The following is a 23,380-nucleotide window of genomic DNA, read 5'->3' on the forward strand; positions in this document are numbered from 1 at the left end:
CATTCATCTGTCAATGGACCTTTAGGTAACTTCCATGTCTTGACTTTTGTGAACACTTCCGTTATGAACATTAGGGTGCGTGTGTCTTCTCAAATTAGAGATTTCTCCAGACATATGCCTAGAAGCGGGATCGCTGGGTCATATGGAAATTCTGATTTCAGGTTTCTTTTTTTTTTTAAGGAACCTCCATGCTGTTCTTTATAGTGGCTATACCAGTTTACTTTTTTGGGGGGTGGGGTGGGGTGGGTACTAAGTCTTCAAAATCCTGGGTGTGAGTTACACTCACAGTACATCTCCATTCAGACTGGCATATTTCAAGTGCCCAGGGAGCCACACAGAGGTGGTGACCCCTGAATAAGGCAGTCACGTAGATAGCAGCTCCTTCTTTCTCTTTGCAAAATCTGGCTGAGTCTAGGGAACAGCCTCAGCACGGGGCACTGGGCAGGATGTTGTCTGATTCTGATGGGAGCTGTAGCTGAATCCTGCTGTTTCCATGTTGTCATGTCTGTCCTGGGGATGATTTTATTAGAAGATGCTGTGTGAGCACCTAGAGTGCCAGGTGCTTGGCAGGACTTCCAGAAAAGGTTGTGTGTGGGTTTTGATAGTAAATGTTGGTACCCATAAAGACCCTCTGGCAGCAAGGTCATTGGGGGAAGAACTGAGCCCCAGCTACCTTCTGCTCTGGTACCCCCATAAAGATGCTTGTGACCTTAGAGGTCCCTTCTACCTGGACAGCCCACTTGCCTCCTTCCGCCTTCCTCCCAGCCACTTGGGCCCCTCCCTGGCTTAACCTCTCACTTTCAGCATGATCTTTCTCCGCCTCTTCTACAGACTTTCTTCTTCTTCCCTTAAATGTTGGCTTTCTAGAGTTCTCTCGAACATGTGTCTTACTTTTGTGATGTCATCCAGTACCTTCCCAGCTCTCTCGCTCTCTTCAGGGTCTGGCCTCTACATCTACTTCACTCAAAATGATCTCAGCATCTTCTCCAAACTTCCCCTTCCCTTTTCATCCCCTACTCAAGGGCTTGCCCCCACGGTCCATATAGTCACCCAAGCCTTAGTTGGGACCCACTCTGGAAGCTACCCTCTTCCCATTCCACATCTTTCCTGGTTCAAGCCCTCCATCCTCTCCCACTTGGGTCCTTGCCTTTTCTCCTGCCTGGTCTCTTGGCTGCCTGGTCTGTTTTTAAAAGACCACCCCTGTTGCTGTTCTACCTTCCTTCAGGGTGCAGCCTCCTCCAGGAAGCCCTCCCTGACTTCCTCCCATCTCCCCATCCCTGTGCTCCATCCATGTTCCTGGCCATCTTCAGGCTTTCCTAGGTTGGGGGAATAGGCTGTAGGCAGTGGGGTCTTTTCCTTCACCCTGATTTGGAAAGGAGTTGCTTCCCAGAAGCTGGGCCTCACAGTGATCTTCTAGAAACACTTGGATACCAACATGTGGGATCCAAGTGGCTTTTCTAAGGCCTGGTGTTGATCAGTGCTGCCCAGGAGGGAAGTGGGTTGATGGGCTAGGCAATTGCGAAATCGGGAGCCCAAGGAATCTGCTGGGTCAACAAGTACCAAAGAGGAAGTGGTGGGGAAAGGAAGTGGATGATGGGTTTGGCCGAGTTGGGAGGGCAGAGCTCCCAAACCCCCTGCATCTGGGCCACCTGACCTCAAGTACCCCATCTCCAACCTCCAGGATGGTATGACTTCAGATTCGTATTGTCTGAAAGGAATATGACGTGAACCACGCACATAATTTTAGATTTTTTCAGTAGCCAAGCAAGAGACAAGCAAAGAGAAACAAAACAAATCGGGTAAAATAATTGAATGCTATATTTTATTGAACCGAATATATTTCAAGTACTATCATTTCAAAATATGATCAGTACAAAAATTATTGAGAGAGTTCACATTCTTGTTTTTTCTTCACACCAAGTCTTTAAAATCTGGTATGTAGCTTTCACTCACAGTAGCTCTCATTTCAGATCCACCTCATTTTAAATGCTCAGCAATCTCATGCAGCCAGTGGCTACCATATTGGACAGCTCAGGGCTATATACTTCCTTGATTAATGTTCAGATAATTTACAAAATTTTAATATCTAACTGCTGGAGTTTGTACTTCTAACATGCGAAGATTCTGGTGTGACATTCTAGAATCCTGTGATTCAAATAATGTGTGGCTAATGTTGTAGGATCCCTTGGGTCAAGTAGCCTGTGATTCCAACGTTCTGAGAGTCTGTGATTTCAACAATTTAGGCTTCAGAGTCTTTGACCCAGCTCAGCCATCAGCAAACTCCAGCCTGTGGACCAAATCCTGCCCATTGCTTGTTTTTGTGAATAAAGTTTTATTGGAACACAGCCATGCCGTTCAGTCTGTGGCCACTTTCATTCTACCAGAGAGTATGAATGGCCTCTTGACCAACAAAAACTAACATACTTACTCTCAGTTCCCTCACCAAAAACTTACTCTTGAGCGAGAAATTCAGATTCTAAGCTGGATGGTGATTTTTACAGCTGCTTATTTTGTTGTACTCTTTACCTCACACATTACAGACACTCTTTTTCATGCATCAGATATCTTGTAGTAATATATATTGTTCAAAAGAGACTGGTTTGCCCGTGTGGGCCACTCACCCTTTTGGGCTTCTGGAATTCTATTAGCCCCTGGTGTGGTGGTTTAGTCGCTAAGTCATGTCTGATTCTTGTGACGCTATGGACTGTAGCCCACCAGGCTCTTCTGTCCATGGGATTCTCCAGGCAAGAATACTGGAGTGGGTTGCCATTTCCTTCTCCAGGGGATCTAACGGACCTGGGGGTTGAACCCTGGTCTCCTGCATTTTGCAGGTGTATTCTTTACTGACTGAACCACTAGAGAAGTCCCATTAGGGTGAACTTTATGAAATTACCAGACTTCATCCTATTTTGGGGTGAGGGGGTATAAGAGCTTATTATTTAAAAAAATTGTATGATATGCATAATGTAAAACTCACCATTAGTAACATTTAGTACATCCACAATGTTGTGCAACTCTGACTACTATTTCTAACTAGTACTACTTATAACAGACTACTATCTGTAGCTAGTTCCAGAACACTTTCTTTTTTTTAAAAGAAACACACATTTTATTTTAAAAATTAATTATATATATATATATATATATATTGGCCATACTGTGCAGCATGCAGGATCTTGTTCCCCAACCGGGGATTGAACTTGTGACCCCTGCATGGGGAGCATGGAGTCTAAATCCCTGGACCACCAGGGAAGCCCGTCTAGAACATTTTTATCACCCCAAAAGGAAGAACCCATTAAGCAGTAACTTTCCATTCATATCCCCCCCTTCCCCTCAGGTTCTGGCCATCACTAATCTGCTTTCCATTGCCACAGATTTGCCAGACTTCAACCTATTATGACTCACAAAAAATGACAAATTTGATATGGGTGAACCAAACAAACTTCTAAAGGGCTTCCTAGGTGGTGCTAATGGTAAAGAATCTGCCACCCAATGCAGGAGACTTAAGAGATGAGGGCTCCAACCCTAGGTCAGGAAGATCCCCTGGAGGAGGGCATGGCAACCCACTGCAGTATTCGTGCCTGGAAAATTCCACGGGCAGACGAGCCTGGCAAGCTACAGTCCATGGGGCCCCAAATAATCGGACTTCTAAGATGTCCTCAGTGTTGAGAGGCCGATACTCAGCATCTCATAGGGCATCTATAAAAGGAACCCCACTCCCTAAATGACCCCCCAACTTTTCATAACATCTGTGTCCCTGTCTCCATTCACAGCATCCCCCAGCTCCCCAGATAAGAACCTCCAGCTCCAGAGACAGCAGCAAACCTTAGCTTCCTAGAATCCGAGAAAGAGTTGGCTGGGACTCGGTGACCAAGCAGTTTAAGTGATCTGAGAAATACATTTTGTAACCTCAAGATCAGAGGAGGTTTGAGCTCATAAAGGACGGTGTCCCCTCCAATACCTGCCCTCACCCCCTGGGACTGCTCCCATGTTACTTTCTCTTTCTGACCAGGGCGGGTTCCCACGGGGGGTTTAGGGCTGGCGGGATGTGGGGGACGAAGGTGGTGGGAGGGGGTGGTCTGGGTCAGACTCAGCCAAGACTGGGTCGCCCAGAGACACCCCCGCTCACACCTGAGAGTTACTGTCTCTTGACCCCAAAACAGCTTCCGCTACCAACGGGAGTTTCTTCTCCAAACAACAACAAAAGAAATGTATAAATATATCCCCTCAACGTCTGAAGCACGCACACAGTGGCGCAAACACCAAAACCACTGAATAAAGGATTCTGAGGCTGGAATAAGGGTCACTTCCTCTTGCTAAGCCTTTCTCCCTAAAATGTAGCTTTTAAGAATTGATAGCATATGCTTTTTATTGTTCCTTATTTAACAAATGTGGACACAGCATCTCCTGTGTGCCAGGCGCTATTGTACGTGTGTATTTTATTTTATTTATTTTATTTTTTAATTTTACAATATTGTATCGGTTTTGCCATATATCAACATGAATCCGCCACAGGTATACACATGTTCCCCATCCTGAACCCTTCTCCCTCCTCCCTCCCCATAGTGCGTGTGTATTTTAAATCTCTTCATCCATTTAACGTTCATAGCTAAAATGTCCATTTCACAGATGAGGAAGTTGAGGCTCAGAAGGGTTTAGGCCCGAGAAGCTCGTCAATGGGGAAGCTAGAATATGTATGCTATTGCTCTGGCTCTCAAATCCATGTTCTCAGACTCTATGCTACGCTGGGAGGGAGGTTAGGAACCACTATGCTCAAAATCGTCCCATTTTATTTATTATTATTGTTTGTTAAGCTTTCAGCCAAGTTGTGCAGCTTGCAGGATCTTAGACTCCTGACCCAGGATCGAACCTCGAACCTCAGAAGTGAAAGCGCAGTATTCTAACTATTGAACCACCAGGGACATCCCCCAAATCTTCCCATTTTAAAGAGGGAAGACAGAGGCCCACAGAGCGGATAGGACTTGTTGTGTTTTGTCTGCCTCTGAGGTCTCGGGCCCTGTGCTGGGCACCCTTGGCCTTTTACTGGAGGCTGTGACCTTGAGCTGGCTCCCTCAGAACGTGGGAGGCGGGAGGCATACTGGTCTTCAAGGCTCTGCAGAGGGCAGAAGGGAGGGGAGGGGCTGAGCTGGAGTCCGGGAGTGGGTGGGGGTAGTGGACTGTGGGGACTTGGTGGGGAAGACCTCAGAGGGCCCTGCTGGGACAGCCAGTCTAGGCCAAGACCCCCAGACCCCAAAGGTCAAGCCACATGTAGATCTGGTTTCCAGGAAGCTGGTGACATGGAGATTGGTGCTGGGGACACTGGGTCAGCTCCCACCCACCTTTGCCCGCTGCCCAGTAATTTTGGGATGTGTGAGTCATGGGAAGAATCCAGGACAGACGCTAGCGGCAATAGGAAAAGGCCAATCCTGTTTTTCCCTGCTTAAGAGTGTCGGCTGGGACCTGTGAGGCGACCGTGCCCGGCGGAGTCCCCTAGGAGCTCCGGGAACTGGCTTGCAGGAATTCACTAGCTCACAGGCGTGGGGGGGAGAGACTTCAGAACACCCGGGTCTTGGCTGTCAGCCTGGATCTTGCCCCCTGCCGCCGTGGCATCTGGCCCAACTGGGGACTGTTCCTCAAGAGACGGTAAGGATGGAGGCAAGAAGGGAGGGGGGCGGCATTTTCCCAATCCTGGTTATATAGACTCACTATTTTCAGCATCTGGGAATCAGATGAATTTCAGGAGTGGAGGCTTAATACCATCGCAATGGAATCCTCATCAGAATCCCAGACTCTTGGAATTTACTCGGGCAGGTCAACAGAAAGCTTCTGTTGAGGGAATCCCATATATTAATATTATCACACTCAGGTGGGCTTCCTTGGTAACTCATTTGCTAAAAAAATCCTCCTGCAATGCAGGAGACCCCAGTTTGATTTCTGGGCTGGGAAGATCAATTAGGAGAAGAGTTAGGCTACCCACTCCAGTGTTCTTGGGCTTCCCTAGTGGCTCAGTGGGAAAAGAATCTGCCTGCCATGCAGGAGACCTGGGTTCGATCCCTGAATTGGGAAGATCCCTTGGAGGAGGGCTTGGCAACCCACTCCAGTATTCTTGTCTGGAGAATCGCCATGGACAGAGGAGCCTGGCAGCTGCAGTCCATGGGGTCGCAAAGAATCCGACATGACTGAGTGACTAAGCACACAAGCACACATATAAGTATAAATATAGAAACATAATTTATTTGGTGTATAAAATCAGAAGATAATAATGCTACCCATGATGCTCCTTCAATGTCCTTTAGTCTGTGGCTGGTTAATAAGCATGACACGCCCAGCCTGTGGATTGATATTGACCTTATTGTGAAGAAAGGAGTTGATTTGTGTCCAGATAGGGAAAGTAGATCTGAGACACATTAAATGGAAAAGATTAAGCAATGGCACAGGGAGTGTTTGGATTTCTGTTTAATATGTTAAAAGGGAAATACCATTGACTGAGTTGCTTACACAGGGAAAACTCAGATTTGAACCAGGAAGACCTGGGAAGGGTGGAGTCTCGGGGTGGCGGGAGAGGGTACATGTGGATCTGGGACTAAGCGGCCAACACATGTCTAACGCTCATGGTGGACAAGCTCAGCTCTTCATGCCTATTAAGTTGATGAATTCTATTAGGTGAGTTCTGTAAGGTGAGTCTATTCTCATTTTTGCAGATGAGGAAGCTGAGACAGAGAGGTTTGGTGGTTTGCCCAAAGCCACACAGCTGGTGAGGGCTTGAATTTTCATTCTGTTGAAATGCAGATTCCGATTTGGTAGGTCTGGGGATGGGCCTGAGATTCTACACTTCTTTTTTTTTTTTGGCCATGGCTGTACAGCGTGTGTGGGATCTTAGTTCCCCAACCAGAGATTGAACTCTTGACCCCTGCTGAAGAAATGCAGAGTCTTAACCTGGGAACCAGAGGAAGTCCTGAGGTTTGAATTTTTAAAGCCTGCACATGGTTTCATGTTAGAGATGAAAATAATATGAAAATGAAGTGCTAAACTTCACACACAATGGCTTGGCCTTTTAGTAGCTACTTGGCATGGAGGAGGGGGAAGGGGAGGGGGAAAGGGAGTGCCCCAACTTCCCTTCTGCCCTTCCTGTTGTGTCAACTCCAGCTGATGCCCTGCAGAGGGCCAGCCAGCTCAAAAGAGTCAGCAGAGAGGTGCAGTGTCAGGTTATTATGACATCATGCGGACGAGTCTATTTTCTACCTGAGCCCTTAATCTGTGCCACAAGCTTTACACATATCGACTCGTCAAAGCCTCCCCAAACTGGTGAGGTAGGCTCATCTCTGTGACTAGCTTCTCAGATGAGGAAACCCAGAGAGAGAGCTGGCCGAAACTGTGCACTCAAGAGTCACAGAGGCCGGGTCTGCTCAGGGTCACTGGCTGTCCGGCCTTCCAACTCTCCCAAACCTAAGACTTTTGGATGGTGATGTTCTAGGGCCTGGAGTTTCAGAGTGGGACTAACTAACACAGTTTGAAATTCAGCTCTGTTACTTGCTTAGCTGAGCCACCTTCGGTAAGTTCCTTAATTTCTCTATGGCCTCAGTTTTCTTGTCTGCAGAATGGGCCTAACAATGGTGTGAAAATCAGAGGGTTGTTATAAGGACTAAATGACATAGTATGTAAAGGGGCTTGGAGCGATGCCTGGCGCAGAACACAAAGTACTCGCTAGATGGTGCTTAATAGTAATAATAATGAAAGGGGATTTCCTGATGGTTCAGATGGTAAAGAGTCTGCCTGCAACACGGGAGACCTGGGTTGTAGTAGCAGTTACGATTCACATTCTATGGTAGACAATGTCATTTCTCTGCTCAGCACCTTCCCATGGCTCCCGTCTCATGCAGAATAAAAGATGAAGAGCTTATAGTACCTACGTAGGCACTGATACCTCTGTTTTTACCTCCCATCTATTCCACAGGAGATGGAGTTCTAACATGTACCGTCATGTTCCCGCCTTAGGGCATTGGCATTGGCTCTTTCCTCTGCCTGGGGTTCACTTCTCCCAGATCACCACACAGCTCCCTCCCTACCTCCTTTCTTGTTCCCGTTGTTCAGTCCGTGTCGGAACTCTTTTCGACCCCATGGACTGCAGCTCACCAGGCTTTCTTGTCCTTCACTATCTCCCAGAGTCTGTTCAAACTCATGTCCATTGAGTCAGTGATGTCATCCAACCATCTCGTCCTCTTCCCCCACCCCCCACCTTCTCCTCCTGCCCTCCACCCCCCTCCTTTATGGTTTTGCTCAAATGTCACCTTTTCAGAGAGGCCTTCCTTGACTCCTCATTTAAAGTTCGACTATAAGGAATTAAAAATTCCTTGTAATGCAGGAGACCTGGGTTCGATCCTTGGGTTGAGAAGATCCCCTGGAGAAGGGAAGGGCAGCCCACTCCAGTATTCTTGCCTGGAGAATTCCAAGGACAGAGGAGCCTGGAGGGCTACATGCCATCTATGGGGTCGCACTGAGTCGGACACGACTGAATGATTAACACTTTCACATTCACTTTCATCTTGATGAATATTCAAGTTCCAATAGTTTAGATTCTAGAGTTCTAGTCTGCTAACTGGCTAGTGGTCAATGCTCTAGAGCTTCACTAATCACGTGTAGCTATTTAAATCAATGAAAATGAAATAAGATAGAAAGTTTAGTTTCTCAGTCACCCTGGCTCCCATTTCAAATACTCGGTAGCCACATGTGGCTGGCAGTTACTGTATTGGACCACAGATATGGACTATTTCCATCAACATTGAAAGTTCGATTGGACAGGGCTGGTCTAGAATGCCAAGCAATAAATGGCTAGCTAGCTACTAAATTCTAAGAATTTAGTATTTTGGAATTCTAAGATTTTTAGCATGTTAGAATTCTAACATAGTAATATTCTGGTAATAAGCTGGGGCTCTAACACTAACATTTTAGAATTTCAAGATTCTAATGTGCTGGAGTTCTTTTTTTCTTATAGCTTTATTTATTTATTTTGATTGTGTTCAGTCTTTGTTGCTATGCAGGTTTTTCTCTAGGGGCTACTTTTCAGCTTGGGGGCCCCGGCTTCTCGTTGCAGTGACTTCTCTTGTTGTGGATCACGGGCTCAGTAATTGTGGCTTCTGGGCTTTAGAGCACAGACAGGCTCAATAGTTGTGGAGCACGGGATTTGTTGCTCCGTGGCATGTGAGATCTTCCCGGACCAGGGATCAAACCCGTGTCTCCTGCACTGGCAGGTGGATTCGTTACCACTGAGCCACCAGGGAAGCCCTGCACTGGAGTTCTAACGTTGTCCTGTCCTAGTTTCCGAGATGCTAAGGGGCTGGTGTTCCTATCCACTAGGATTCTGAGGGCCTGACAGTTTTCATCTCTGAGTTTTCACACCGTTGCTCGCCTTCCCAGGTGTCTGCAGCCTGAATGGAGAACACTTCTCTCGGCAATGAGTATGGGGATTACAGCGACCTTCCGGATCTCCCGGTGGACTGCGCTGATGGCTCCTGCATGTCCATCGACCTCCTCCACGCGACCCCGCTCCTGCTGTATGCTGCCGTCTTCCTGGTGGGGGTGCCGGGCAACGCCATGATGGCCTGGGTGACCTGGAAAGAGGCCCGCCAGAGGGTCAGTGCCATCTGGTTCCTCCAACTGGCCGTAGCGGACCTGCTCTGCTGTCTGTCTCTCCCCATCCTGGCAGTGTCGGTCGCCCACAAGGGCCATTGGCTGTACGGGGCAGTGGGCTGCCGGACCCTGCCGTCTGTCATCCTGCTCTCCATGTATGCCAGCGTCCTCCTCCTGGCCACTCTCAGCACGGACCTCTGCCTGCTGGCCCTCAGGCCCATCTGGTGGGGGGCGGCCAGGCGGGCGTGCAGGGTGCGGGCAGCCTGTGGGGCATGCTGGGGGCTGGCCCTGCTGCTCACCGTGCCCTCAGCCATCTACCGCCGGCTGCATCAGGAGCATTTCCCACACCGGCTGGAGTGTGTGGTGGACTACGGTGGCTCGACCATGGCCGAGAACTCAGTGACGGCCACCCGGTTTATTTTTGGCTTCCTGGGGCCGCTGGTGGTTGTGGTCGTCTGCCACAGTGCCCTCCTGTGTCGTGCTACCCGACGCCGCTGGCCACTGGGCCTGGCCGTCGTGGTGGGGTTTTTTGTCTGCTGGGCCCCTTACCATGCGCTGGGACTGATACTCACCGTGGCGGCCCCACACTCCACCCTCCTGGCCCAGGCCCTGCGGGCTGAACCCTTGGTGGTGGGCCTGGCCCTTGCTCACAGCTGCCTCAATCCCATGCTTTTCCTCTATTTTGGGCAGGCTCAACTCCGCCAGTCTCTGCCAGCCGCATGTCGCTGGGCCCTGAAGGAGCCACAGAGCGAGGATGAAAGTATGGTCAGCAAGAAATCGACTAGCCACGACCTGGTCTCAGAGATGGAAGTGTAGGCTAGGGGGAAATCGGTTTCTATCCTCCTATCCCATTTTGCAAGATGGGCTTCAGGCATAGCTGGATCCAGGAGCTTAATGATATTGTCATTTATTCTTTTATTCATTCAACAAACATTTGTTATGCCCCTGCCATGTGCAGTGCAGATATAAAATATTTCCATCATTGTAGGAAGTTCTATTGGACAAGGTTGCTCTAGAATATCACCTGTTCAGATCTTTGAAATCACATAGTAGTGATACCCTCTTAACTCCAGGACAGCACTTTACACACAGTTTCTCCTTTAAGGTAATTCTTTCAACAACCCAGAGGTCGTTTTCCCAAGATCGCACAACAAGGAAATTATAGAGCTGAGATTGGATCCCATGTTTACCTGACTCTAGTATCCATGCTCTTGATCATTGATAATTTCTTTCAATGCCTTCTTCAAATAGTACTTCCTCCAGGGAGGTCTCCCTGATTCACTCTCCTCCCTGGGGAACAGAACATTCTGTTCTCCAAGTTCTGGAACAAAACTTCCCAGCTAACCTGTAAGTTTTCCAAGGACAACATCTGGGCTAGTTTAATTTCTGTCTCGCCTCCACCCTTCCCAAACTTTAAAAAGAGCCAAACTATGTTTGTGTACACTGTTTTCTTCCAACTAGATTGTGAGCTACCTAATGATGGGGATCTTTTTGTTAAAAAAAAAAAAAAAAACAACTGATACAGGGACACGTCTTAGGTCAACAACACATATTTTATTTTTTGATATTTTATTCAGCATTCTCATGGAGAAGGGAATGGCAACCCACTCCAGTATTCTTACCTGGGAAATCCCATGGACAGAGGACAGAGGAGCCTGGCAGGCTACAGTTCATGGGGTCACAAGAGTTGGACTAAACCACCAGAATTCTCATGCATGATCCAAAATTGCCTTATCAAATGAATCCTGTCCTGGGACAATTTATATAACTTCATGAAAAGTTGGAAGAAATCTTGCTGTTAATCCATTGGGGCCAGGTGCCCTGTATGAGAGTTCCTTGTACATTTGTAAATAGTCTTTTGTATTTTTTGAAATTTGTTTCCCTTTCTTATTGCATCAGTGTTACTTCTTGTTAAAAAAGAATTAATTTCATGAAAGCTTTTAGAGTCTTTCTGAGCAATTTTTCATAGAAGTCCTTTGATCATGAAAAATAACCCTGTTTTTGGTTTGTTGCAACTTCCTCCTTTTGTTCTTAAGTTTGTTCTTTGGTTTTTGTTTATTTTTAGCATCAATGTATCAAGTTCTTTAGGTTTCCAATTAGAAGATTTCCCAAGAACTAGTTTCAAGTTTTCTACTCAATCCTTAGCATTGGTAATTTGTTATTTTCTTCCTAACTTCATATTTGTTGCTTGCTTTCTCCCATTTTCATTTTTTAAAAAAATTGTAGTTCTCTTTTGTACGTTTTAAGCAGATGTTAGTCAATTTCTTCCCCTTCTTGTTTTGATCATGACACAAGAATTGGCCTCTCGATGTTCTAATTGCTTCCGAAGGATTCAATAGTTACATACAACTTACCACTTGACATCCCAACTCATTGTAGAATAAATAACTTAATATGCTCAAAGCGGAAGTTTGGATTTTCTCTTTCAGCCATCCTCCTGCTTCTTTTCCATCCCAATTGATGGCAACTCTATTTCCAGGCGCTCAGGCCAAGAACCTCGGGCCACCTGTTTCTCTCATATTCACAGTTCATGACCAGTTTATCAGCCAATCCCTGCAGATTCTATTTTAAAATATCAATTTTCTCCACCATCATCCTGGTCCAGCCATCTATTGTGGCAGCCTCCCCCTTGGTCCCCTCTTCTTATCTTGAATCCCTGTAGGCTGTTCCCCACATGGGAGCCAGAGGACTCTGTTAAAATCTAAGTCACATGGAACTCTGCCCATGGACTCCACCTCACTCAGATTGGAAGCCAAAGTCCACACTTCTATCTTCCTCCTCTCTTCCCACCTAATTCCCTATTGTTTTCCAACCTTCCAACTACACAAGCCTGCTTGCTGACCCTTGAACCCTCCAAGTTATGTGGTCATCTCAGTCTTTGCCTCTGTTGCTTCCTCTCTCTACCTTGAATGCTCTGGCCAAGGGATCCCCATGGCTTGCAACACTGTTTTCAGCTCTTTGCCTAAATGTTACTTTCTGGGTGATGTCTTCTCTGACTGTCACTGGACCAAATAGCATCACACCTTGTCCCTTCCCTGCTTTGTTTTACTCCATAGAAAATGCAGTTCTGCTTGACATTCTATATATTTATTTTAATCTACGTGTCTGTCTCCCTCACCAAAATATAAACTCCTTTGTTTTGTTCATTTCTGTACCCTCAGTACCTAGAACTGATTCTAGAAATGAAAGCTGTACCTTCTTAACCATGATGCTATCCAAAGGAAAAAGGAGAATGATGGGAAGGATATAAAAAATGAAAGATTTAACATTTATCAAGTGCCTATATGTATAATAGTGAAAAAAAGTTTAGCTACCTTATGTATGCATACTTTTGCATTTGTTTTTCCCAACAATCTTGAAAAGTAGGCATATCCTCTTTTTATAAATAGGTACACTGAGGCTCAGTGCCGCAATGACTGACCCATCTAGGACTAAAGAGGAGTCACTTTTCTCCTTCAAATAGTCACTCATTCAACATTCACCGACTATCTAATCCCTGTGTTTGTCTCTGGAGAATCTAGGACCTTCAAGACAGAAAGCTTGGAAGTTGAATTGTATTATTTATTAATGAGTTGATAGGGTGAATTATACATGAATAGATTACATTAATGATTGTGAATTATTATACATCAATGTAAAGACCCTGATGCTGGGAAAGATTGAAGGCAGGAGGAGAAGGGGACGACAGAGAACGAGATGGCTGGCTGGCATCACTGACTCGATGGACATGAGTTTGAGCAAGCTCCGGGAGTTGGTGATGGACAGGGAAGACTGGCGTGCTGCAGTCCATGGGGTCGCAAAGAGTAGGACAACGACTGAGCAACTGAACGGAACTGAACACATCAATGTATTAATAATTAATACATTAATAATATGAATTATAATAACTAAATCACGGGGGGGGGGCGGTGTTTTCATAGTGTCTGGGCTCAGGCCAGCGTCCTGTTTTGGCTAAACCCCGGAGTCCGGGCGACCCACAGATACAATTAGCTGTTCAGAGGCTGCTGCTGCTGCTGCTAAGTCGCTTCAGTCGTGTCCGACTCTGTGCGACCCCATAGATGGCAGCCCACCAGGCTCCCCCGTCCCTGGGATTCTCCAGGCAAGAACACTGGAGTGGGTTGCCATTTCCTTCTCCAGTGCAGGAAAGTGAAAAGTGAGAGTGAAGTCGCTCAGTCGTGTCTGACTCTTAGCCACCCCATGGACTGCAGCCTACCAGGCTCCTCCGTCCCTGGGATTTTCCAGGCAAGAGTACTATTCAGAGGCAAGAGAGACCAATTCTCCACCTTCACGCCTCCACTGGCCCCCAGAGGGCGCAGCGTCACCCGAAGTTCCGCCCAAAGCGAGGCGGGGCCTGATCATCTGTACGCAGGCGCACAGTGAGCCTTGGGCTCTCGCAGCTGCTCATTGGTTCCTCTGCCCGCCGCGGGGGCTGGGCTGGGCCGTGAAAATGGCGTGCGCAGGCGCAGGACCGGCTTCGGGCGCGTGAGCTGTCCTGGGGACCGGAAGTTGAGGCGATCTCGGCGGTTAGCGAGGTGAGGGGGGCGGGGCGGCTGCGTGGGGCGGTGGTGGCGGCGACTGGAGCCCAATCGGGATCGGGAACAGCTTGGGAGCGGGCTGAGGGGAACGGGCAGACCCCGAGATGAGGCAAGGTGTTGGAGGAAGCCGAGCAGCTGGGAGAAGCAGATGGAGATGGAGCCTGAGCGTTGCTAAGAGAACTGAGGGTCAGAGAGGTTGAAAGAAATGGAGGCACAAAAAGGAGTTTCGAGAAACTGAAGGACTGAGAGACGGGGAGGTTGAGAGAGGAGAGAAGCTGAAAACTGGAGAGATCGAGGGCGAGAGACTAGTGGATCCGACGGAGAGAGGCTCACAGGGTCCACGAGAGAAGTGTGATCGCACCGTGAACTTGGGAGATGGAAAGAAAAGTAGAACGATGAGAGTGGAAACTAGGGATTTGAGAAAAGCGTATATATGTGTGTGTATGATGTATATGTATGCATATAACTATATATGAGTGATGTAGAGTAGTGCCTGATGTGTGTCAGCCCTAAGTAAATGTTGGCTATTATTAGAGCTTCAAACTAGGTGCCAGAATTTTAGATGGAGAAATGGAGAGTCAGTGATGGAGAGAGAAGAAAACTGAGAGTCACACACACACACAAAATTCAAACAAAATGAGAGATGAAAAACTGAAGAGGAGGAGTGGAGTCAAATGGAGAAAGACAGTTGGAGAGAAAATCAGAGGGAAAAACAGAATCAGGGTGGGAGAGAATCAGAGAAATGAAAAGAGTTGGGACCAGTCAAGGAGAGGGAAGAGAGGTAAGGGTGGTGAGCAAGATGGACCATAAAAAAGACAAGAGACCTGAAGATGGAGAGCCAGAGAGGAGAGATAGGGAAGTAGAGAAAAATCTCTAAAAGCCTTGAGCCTAGGAAATACAGGCCAAGAGATGGTCAGAGGCACAGAAAGAGAGAAACTAGTCAAGCCAAGAAGTCCAGAAGATAGCCTAAGACTAGACACCTTGAGAGCCATAAGTATGCCCTCATTCCGGCCCACATACATACGTAAGGCAGTTAGCAGCCTGGGAGGAATGCTCCCCTCCATTTCATTGTCCCTGTCTTTTTCTGAGACTCACTGGCCCAGCATGGCAGCAGACTTTCAAGGCCTTTTCCTTTTTGTTCCCTCCTAGAACAGAAATTCCCTCTGAAGGTGCTATGGCATCACCCAGCCCACGTGCTTATCGAAGTGGTGGGCACTCCCCACAAGGCTACTCTTTTATGGGTACAGCTCTGCCAGTCCACAGGTTCTTCAACTGGCTCTTGCCTGGCTCTGATAAACCCTTACCTGGCTCTGATAACTCCCAGAGTTATCTGATAACTCCCAGGGTTGGTCTGGGTCCCTCTGAGACTAGAGATAGAACCTCTGAACTCTGTTCCGTGATGGCCCTTAGAGACTGAAGGCTGAAGAGGAGAAAGCATTGCTAATAAACCAAGGGGAACTGTGGCCTTTTGAGTGTAAAATTCTTTCCAGGTTGTATGCCTCCGGTTCCTCTCACTGTTTTCTCTGTCAGTCATCATGGAGAGAAAGCACTGGGCTTGTATGTCAGTTACTGTTTAGCTTCTCGGTGTCAGGCTAGGTAATAAAAGTTGCAATGTTTTGAGATGGGGATTGTTCCCATTTTTCAGATGAAGAAAACCTCAAAGGAGTTAATTTGCACATGGACACCTATCTGGTAAATGATAAAGCTGAGGTTGAAATTCAGATCTACCTGACTGTGAAGTCTTTACCATGGAAGGCTCAGGACACTTTTTCAATTTTTTTTCATTAAATTTTTTTGTTTTGTTTTGGCCATGCTACATGGCATGTGGGATTTTTAGTTCCCGGGTCAGGAGTCGAACCTGCGCTCCCTGCATTGGAAGCATGGAGGCTCAACCACTTGACTGCTGGGGAAGTCCCTTAGGACCCTTTGAAGATCGTAAACTCCTTTAAGAATCTGAGTGATGGGCTTTGCTCCAGAAAATAGCATATACAAGGGGATGTGCTTCATTGGTTAGGAGTTGACGCAGCTAAGAGAAACCAGACCTTAAGCAAAAAGACATTTTCTTGTGTAGCGGTGAAATAGACTTTTGGAAGGAACTCGAGCACTGAATGGTGTTGCCAGGCTTCTCCCCTGTCCCTCTTCCACTTCTCTTTTTGTGGTTGCTTGGTGACCATCCTTGTGTGTGCCTCCTTCTGCCCACATGCAGTCTTTTCTGTAGAAAAGATTTCTAGGAAAAGACTAAGACCTGCTACAAACAGCTCCCTGCTTATATCATCCTTGCTTAGCCAACAGTACATAAGCTTTTCTGTCCTAGCAGCCTAGTGTAAATTCCCGGGAAGGGCCCTGACTGCCTGTCCTTGGGTCACGTGTCTACTCCTCAGACCAGTCACTGGTTAAAGGGGGAGTGGGATACCATGATTGGCCAGGCCTTTGTCACTTGCCCAATCAATAGAAGTTCTTGGACTTATAGGCAGTGGAAACCATGTAGATTTCAAGAAGGGCTACTCTCCCAAGGAGAGTGCATTTGTTTTTCAGGAAAAAAAAAAAAAAAGCGGGAAGTGCCAGGCAGGCAAAAACAAACCATGCAACACTTGCAAAATCAGGCACTGAATTCCAAAGGGTTTCCGGGGATCCTGAAACTCAGTAGACCACGCCTCTCATGTTATTGTGTCTCATGACCAAGTTCTGCTGTTGGCTGGCCATGTGACCTACATTCCTTCAGGTCTAAAATCCCCTTCTTGGGGATCCTTCCCTGACTCCCAGGCATGGTCAAGGAAGGCTCCTGCAGCCCCTGGGCTTCCTTTCTTGCTGCCCCCATCTCTGGATTGTCAAGCATCTGGTGGCAGGACCCCCCTGTGGGCACTCAGTGTGGTCTTACCCACTGCTGTCCCTTCCCCTAGTCCAGTGCTTGCAAAACAGCAGGCTGTCAGTCAATGTGTCTAATAAATGACTGTCTTCTGTTTTTTCCCGCAAACATCCAGGGCCTGCAGCCCCAGGATGAACTTGTGTCCATCCCAGAGGTCACCACAGGAGTCGTGAGGTGCCCTGTGCGTCACTAGCCTGACCCAGGCCGCAGGCCATTTGCTCTGCCAACTCCTGTGTCGATCCTGTAGCACCGCTGAAGAGGAGATTAGCTCTTGGAGGAGAAAGTGCTGCCTTCTTGCCGGCACTGGCCTCTCACTGCAGCAAGTGGGAAATGTCCCAGAATATTTGGTCTAGGGGCTCAGAACTGAGGCCAGTTTTGTGACAGCCCTGGGACTGGCCACGGCATGTCGCCTCCCAGAACAAGGGAGGGCAGGGGTCCCCGGGACCGACCCCGGGCTCCCAGTCCTGAAGCGGCCCCAGAGAAATGGAACTGGAATTGTCCCGAGACACGGCGCCTCTTTGAGGATGCCTTCTTTGGCGATGAGGATTATATCCGGCAGGGTTCTGAGGAGTGTCAGAAGTTTTGGACGTTCTTTGAACGCTTGCAGAGGTTCCATAATCTCAAGACCACCAGGAAGGAGGAGAAAGATGCCAGGCAGCCCAAGCACAGCCACCCAGCACTGGCCGACTTGCCTCGTGCCTACGACCCTCGCTACCGCATCAACCTCTCCATTCTCGGCCCGGACGCTCGGGACTCTCGGGGGCCGGGCGGGCGCCTGCCCCCAGAGAGAGTGTCCGAGTTCCGCCGAGCCCTGTTGCACTACCTGGACTTCTGCCAGAAGCAGGCGTTTGGGCGACTGGCCAAACTGCAGCGGGAGCGGGCGGCACTGCCCATTGCCCAGTACGGGCACCGCATCCTGCAGACGCTGAAGGAGCATCAGGTGGTGGTGGTGGCGGGCGACACAGGCTGCGGCAAGTCCACCCAGGTGCCCCAGTACTTGCTGGCCGCTGGCTGCAGTCACGTGGCCTGCACCCAGCCCCGGCGAATTGCCTGCATCTCACTGGCCAAGCGTGTTGGCTTCGAGAGCCTCAGTCAGTACGGCTCACAGGTGAGTGGGGCAGAACAGGCTTCCAGGTTTTCTCATGTAACCTCGCAGGATAAATTAATATCAATGAAGTTACGAAAACACTACCCTTTTACCTGGCAATGCTTCTCCTAGAAATTTTTTTATAGATTGGCCTGGATATGGTCCAAATGACAAAGGCGCTAACGGTAGCCAGTTTAGTACTGTAAAAAAAATTGGAAATGCCTAAATGTTTATCAGTCTTTCTCTAGGCAGTCAGAAAAAAAAAGAATGAGGATGTTTCTTACTAATGATATCTAGGGTTCTAATCCTGGCTCGACCACTTAAAAATTGTTATTGAGACTTCCCTGGCAGTCCAGTGGTTCAGAATCCACCTTCCAACACAGGGGACTTGGGTTCTATCCCTCGTCGGGGAACTAAGATCCCTCATGCTATGGGGCAACTAAGCCTAAGTGCCCTGACTAGAGAAACACATCTGAAATTGAGGTGTGTACGATGTGAGGTAGGGGTTAAGATATGTTTCCTTTCAATAACATTTTTTAGCCTGTTTACTTTGGATGACTGGCTTCAGTTTCTCCATCTGTGAGATGAGGGTAATTGCCGGGGTCCAGCCCCGGTGGATCCAGGGAATTCGAAGTGGGGACGGCGTTGGCGAGGATCAGGAAACAACTGCTTAATTAAACGTTAATTAAGGATATAAAGAGTAATAGAATAAGGATAGCTCAGTGAGGAAATTCAGTGGAGAAGAGAGGCTGAATAATTCAGCCAGAAGGTGAGAGAAAGAACGACATGGGGAGACCAAGTTTCGGTGAACAAGGCCCGCACTTTATTTTCCAAAGTAGTTTTTATACCTTAAGTTATGCATAGAGGATAATGGGGGAAGGGGTAGAGTCATGCAGCAAGCCAGGCTTTCTTCCTGCAAACTTATCATATGCAAAAGCTTAGGTGATTTGCATCATCTTCTGGCCCAGAGGCCTGTTAACATTTTAAGACCCCTTCTTCAGAAAACTTATTTTTCTCTAAAGGTGATTGGTCAGGAGCCACCCTCCAAAAGCATTAGATAAAGTTGCATTCCTACAGAGCAAAGGTGTGGTACGCTATAACAAGAAAAAGAATTAACTCAAGGGTCCCAGGTTACAAACATTAAAGCTACTACTTACACCAATTTTATTAATCAATACACTGCCAGGGACACAGCAGGTAAGGGATATGGAAACTTAGCAGCAAACATTGGCCCAACAAGTGAAAATCCCTTCACCAATACAATTTCTAATCAATCTTTTAACTGCTCAAAGGAATCTGTATTTAGACAGTTTAGAACATCTCATGCCTCTCACAGCTGGGAGGCTCTGAGCAATCACATGTGGCCAGAAAAACCTATTCAGGCAGGCTAGAGGACTTCCAAAGGAATTTGTAGGTTGAAACACTGTCACACCCAGGAACTTTATTAACTGGAGCTGTAAGTTAACTCTTTTTTCAGAGAGAGGTAGTGGGGGACAGCCCCCCGTAAAGTCAGAGGTGTAGGTGAAAGCACAAAGCAGAAAGTAGGCAGACTCTGGTTTTGGGGGTAGATGCTCGAGAATTTCCAGGGGGACTCCTGAGGCTCGATCCCGCCTATGCATATGCCGAGCCTCCTTCCTCATGACCTTTGTCATGGGTGGAGCTCCTCACGCTGGCTCCCGGCAGTGATAGAATTCCAGTTGAGCTATTCCAGATCCTGAAAGATGATGCTGTGGAAAGTGCTGCACTCAATATGCAATATGCAATATGCACTCAATATGCAATATGCCGGCTCCCGGCAGGTAATAATAGTGCTTACATTGTGTGGTAGTTGTGAGGATGAAATGAGTTGATATACATAAAGATTTAAAGTAGTTCCTGGTACATACAAGGGACTCAGAGAAAGGTTAATCATTACTATTGTAATTAGTACCATACATCAGGCTCCGTGCCAAATACTTCATGTGCATTAGCGCATGTAATTCTCAGGGCATCTAGAAGGAAAAAATATGTCTCCGGGATGGAATTGCCCAAAGTCGGCAGCACTAAGTGGCAGAGGTGACATTCGAACCCAAGCCTGTTGGCCTCCGGGCTCTAATGTGGGACACTTGCTCAGGTTTTCGATATGGGGAGGGTCAGAGGCTACAGGACAGGCCCAGTGTCCTCTCTGACCACCCCCTCCCACCCCCCACCCCCAGGTCGGTTACCAGATCCGTTTCGAGAGCACGCGCTCGGCGGCCACGAAGATCGTGTTCCTGACGGTGGGGCTGCTCCTCCGGCAGATGCAGCGGGAGCCCAGCCTGCCCCAGTACCAGGTGCTGATCGTGGACGAGGTGCACGAGCGGCACCTCCACAACGACTTCCTCCTGGGGGTCCTCCGGCGCCTGCTGCCCCAGCGGCCCGACCTCAAGGTCGTCCTCATGTCGGCCACCATCAACATCTCGCTCTTCTCCAGCTACTTCGGCAATGCCCCCGTGGTGCAGGTGCCGGGGCGGCTCTTCCCCATCACGGTCAGTGCTGCCCACGCCTCCCGCTGCCAGACTCCCCACCCGGTTCCTGGCCAACCTGGACATGTCGCTTCGCTTCTCTCCTTCTCTGTTCCCCATCTCTTTAATTAATGACCTCTCTCTTTTTGAAGTTTTTCTGTATTTATTTTGTGGCTGCTGCACTGTTGCAGCATTGCATGAGCTTCTCATTGCGAGGCTTCTCCTGTTGCGGAGCACAGGCTCTACAGCTCGGACTCAGTAGCTGAGGCGCATGGACTTAGTGGCTCCGTGGCACGTGGGATCATCCCAGACCAGGGACTGAACCCATGTCCCCTGCATGGACAGGCAGATTCTTATCCACTGTACCACCAGGGAAGCTGCTATTTTCTGGGCATTTGCAGTGTCCTAGGGAGAGTGCTAAGTGCTTGTTAGAGGAGAGCCCAAAATTTAAAGGCTCAAATAACACAGAAATTTTTCTTATCTAACAGAATAGAACCAACTTGTCCAGGCTGGTCCAGGTTGATGAGCAATTCTGTTGCACGTGGTCATTCAGGGACCCAGGCTCCTCCTTTCTCATCGCTTTACCATCTCACAGGGCAGGGTTTCTCAGACTCAGCCCAGTTGATATTTTGGGCTGGATAATTCTTGGTTGTGCCCTTCAGGGTGTTTATCAGCATCCCTCAGAAGTGGCAGGGCCAGGACTTAAATCCTGCTCACAGATAGATGTGGTACCAGGCCGGGTAGCTTCTGTTTGCCCTTCCAGATCTCCTGTGCCCTTCCCTACCTTCCTGTCTGCCCCGGCAGGCACTAACGGACCCCCCTCCACCCGGCTTCTCCTTGGCCAGTGGGAAAGGAGAGGCCACCCCCTCCCTCGAGGTCTGCAGTGGGCTAAGCCTTGCAGCTCCTTCCAGGACGCCTCTCCGCACAGTCCTCTCCTTTATGGTTTGATAACCTCTCCTTCCTCTTGTTCTTTGGGGCCAAGGCTTGATAACAGCTCTGAGGCTCCTCGCGGCAGGAAATGCAGCGTTCCTTGTGGTTTCTGGATCCCAGTGCCCATCGATCTGTCTTCTAAGTAGTCATTAAAAACAGAGAGGGTGCTTTCAGAGAAGTGATTTTGAGGGTTTCAGTTCCAACTCCACCCCTTAAAATTCTGTCATTGTTGGAGTTATACTCTAACTACAAAAGATTTATGTGTATCACAAGTGTATAGCTCAATTAATTTTCACAAATTAAATATCTCAACGGGGACTTCCCTGGTGGTCCAGTGGCTAAGACTCCGAGCTCCCAATGCTGGGGAGCTGTGTTCGATCCCTGGTCAGGGAACTAGATCCCACATGCCGCAACTAAGACCTGGCACAGCCAAATAAATAAAAAAATTTTTTTAGTTTTTAAGCACAAGAAAAAATTTTAAAAAATACTTGAATGGAGCCAGTATCTAGGTTAAAAGGCATGAAACATTACCAGCACCCCGGAAACCTCCCAGTTACCTTGCTACTTTGTCCTTTTCTCACATCCTCTTCAAGCTGAATATTTGAGACAGTTTGTCCTCTGTCTGCTGCCTGGCTGGTCTGTCCTCTCCATCAGCCTGTGGCCTCCCCACCCCGTGGTCACCTTGAGTGACCAGGTCTGCCCCTGCCTGGGGCCGTCTCCTCACAGGTCGTATACCAGCCGCAGGAGGCTGAGCCGACCACGTCCAAGTCAGAGAAGCTGGACCCGAGGCCCTTCCTCAGGGTGCTGGAGGCCATCGACAATAAGTACCCCCCCGAGGAGCGGGGCGACCTCCTGGTGTTCCTCAGCGGCATGGCGGAGATCAGCGCGGTGCTCGAGCCCGCCCAGGCCTACGCCAGCCACACCCAGCGCTGGGTGGTGCTGCCGCTGCACAGCGCCCTCTCTGTGGCCGACCAGGACAAGGTGCGGAGTGTAGCCGGGCGGAGCAGGGCAGGGGGCGTCTTGCTGCGTAGCCCAGGAGGAGGGGCTGGGGCGGCTGACACAGGACTGAGGCCACCCCACGACCCCGGGCTGTGGGCTGCAGAGAGGGGCCACTCACATCTTTCAGCTGGGGGAGGATGCGGCCGGGCGAGCTTCCTGATGAGGTGGGGGGCACGGGGGCTGGGCTTTGGCAGACAGGAGAATTTTGAGTAAAGGAAGAGGAAGGAAGGCAGTCCAGGTTGGGGGAACTAGCTTGAGCAAAGGCCTGGACGTAGGAATCTGGGAGTCAGGTGTGGGGAAAGGTGAAGACACTGCCTGCTTGGAATGGAAGGGTACTGGGGGACAGGTCTCTGGGTCACTGTCGGTCTAACAAATCACCCCAAGAGCTAGAGCATGGTCACTGTTACATTCATTGTCTTACATGTCTTACATGGTGTCTGTCGGTCAGGAATCTGGGAGGAGCTTAGCTGGATGGTCCTGGCTCAGGGTCTCTCATGAGTCGTGGTCAGGTGTCAGCTGGGGCTGCTGTCATCTGAAGGCTCGACTGGGGCTGGAGGCTTCTCTTCTGAGATGGAGCACTCACTCACATGGCTGGCTGTTGGTTGGGGGGCCTTTCTAGGGGGCTACTTGGGAGTTCTCACAATGTGATGGCCAGCTCTTCCCAAAAGACCAAAGTAGAAGCCATAGCATCTTTTATGAGGTAGCTGTGGAAATCACAAACCATCACCTCTGCCCTGTTCAAAGGAACAGTACCAGGTGAGGCTGTGAATCCCACGAGGTAAGACTGCCCCGGCCATCCTGGAGGCTGCCTGCCATAATCACCTCCAGGAGAGTCCCTTCAGGTCACATGTGG

General features: G+C 48.7%; 2 protein-coding genes across 3 annotated transcripts in view; both read left to right on the plus strand.

Annotated features, from left to right (window-relative positions):
* The first annotated feature begins 5,394 nt into the window (after positions 1 to 5,394).
* C5AR2 (complement C5a receptor 2) lies at positions 5,395 to 12,372 on the plus strand. Of its 2 annotated transcripts, none has more exons than XM_055551999.1 (2): positions 5,395 to 5,643; positions 9,415 to 12,372. In XM_055551999.1, the coding sequence occupies exon 2, from the start codon at positions 9,430 to 9,432 to the stop codon at positions 10,441 to 10,443; it is 1,014 nt and encodes a 337-aa protein (XP_055407974.1). In that variant the 5' UTR covers positions 5,395 to 5,643; positions 9,415 to 9,429; the 3' UTR covers positions 10,444 to 12,372. The 2 variants fall into 2 exon arrangements, with proteins under 2 accessions (XP_055407974.1, XP_055407975.1); XM_055552000.1 differs by lacking the exon at positions 5,395 to 5,643 and adding an exon at positions 6,603 to 6,677.
* Positions 12,373 to 14,070: 1,698 nt separating this feature from the next.
* The window catches only part of DHX34 (DExH-box helicase 34), a 28,187-nt gene continuing 18,877 nt past the window's right edge, over positions 14,071 to 23,380 (plus strand). Inside the window, exons 1-4 of the mRNA XM_055552660.1 lie at positions 14,071 to 14,159; positions 17,144 to 18,136; positions 20,311 to 20,622; positions 22,255 to 22,509. Coding sequence (XP_055408635.1) covers positions 17,432 to 18,136; positions 20,311 to 20,622; positions 22,255 to 22,509 — 1,272 coding nt within the window. The 5' untranslated portion in view covers positions 14,071 to 14,159; positions 17,144 to 17,431. The remainder of the gene's footprint in view (positions 14,160 to 17,143; positions 18,137 to 20,310; positions 20,623 to 22,254; positions 22,510 to 23,380) is intronic.

This window comes from Bubalus kerabau, chromosome 17 (assembly GCF_029407905.1).
Source record: "Bubalus kerabau isolate K-KA32 ecotype Philippines breed swamp buffalo chromosome 17, PCC_UOA_SB_1v2, whole genome shotgun sequence".
NCBI classification, from domain to species: domain Eukaryota; kingdom Metazoa; phylum Chordata; class Mammalia; order Artiodactyla; family Bovidae; genus Bubalus; species Bubalus kerabau.

Excerpts from the sequence above, each read along its gene's own strand:
- C5AR2 (XM_055551999.1), top strand. The coding sequence starts at position 9,430 with ATGGAGAACACTTCTCTCGGCAATGAGTATGGGGATTACAGCGACCTT.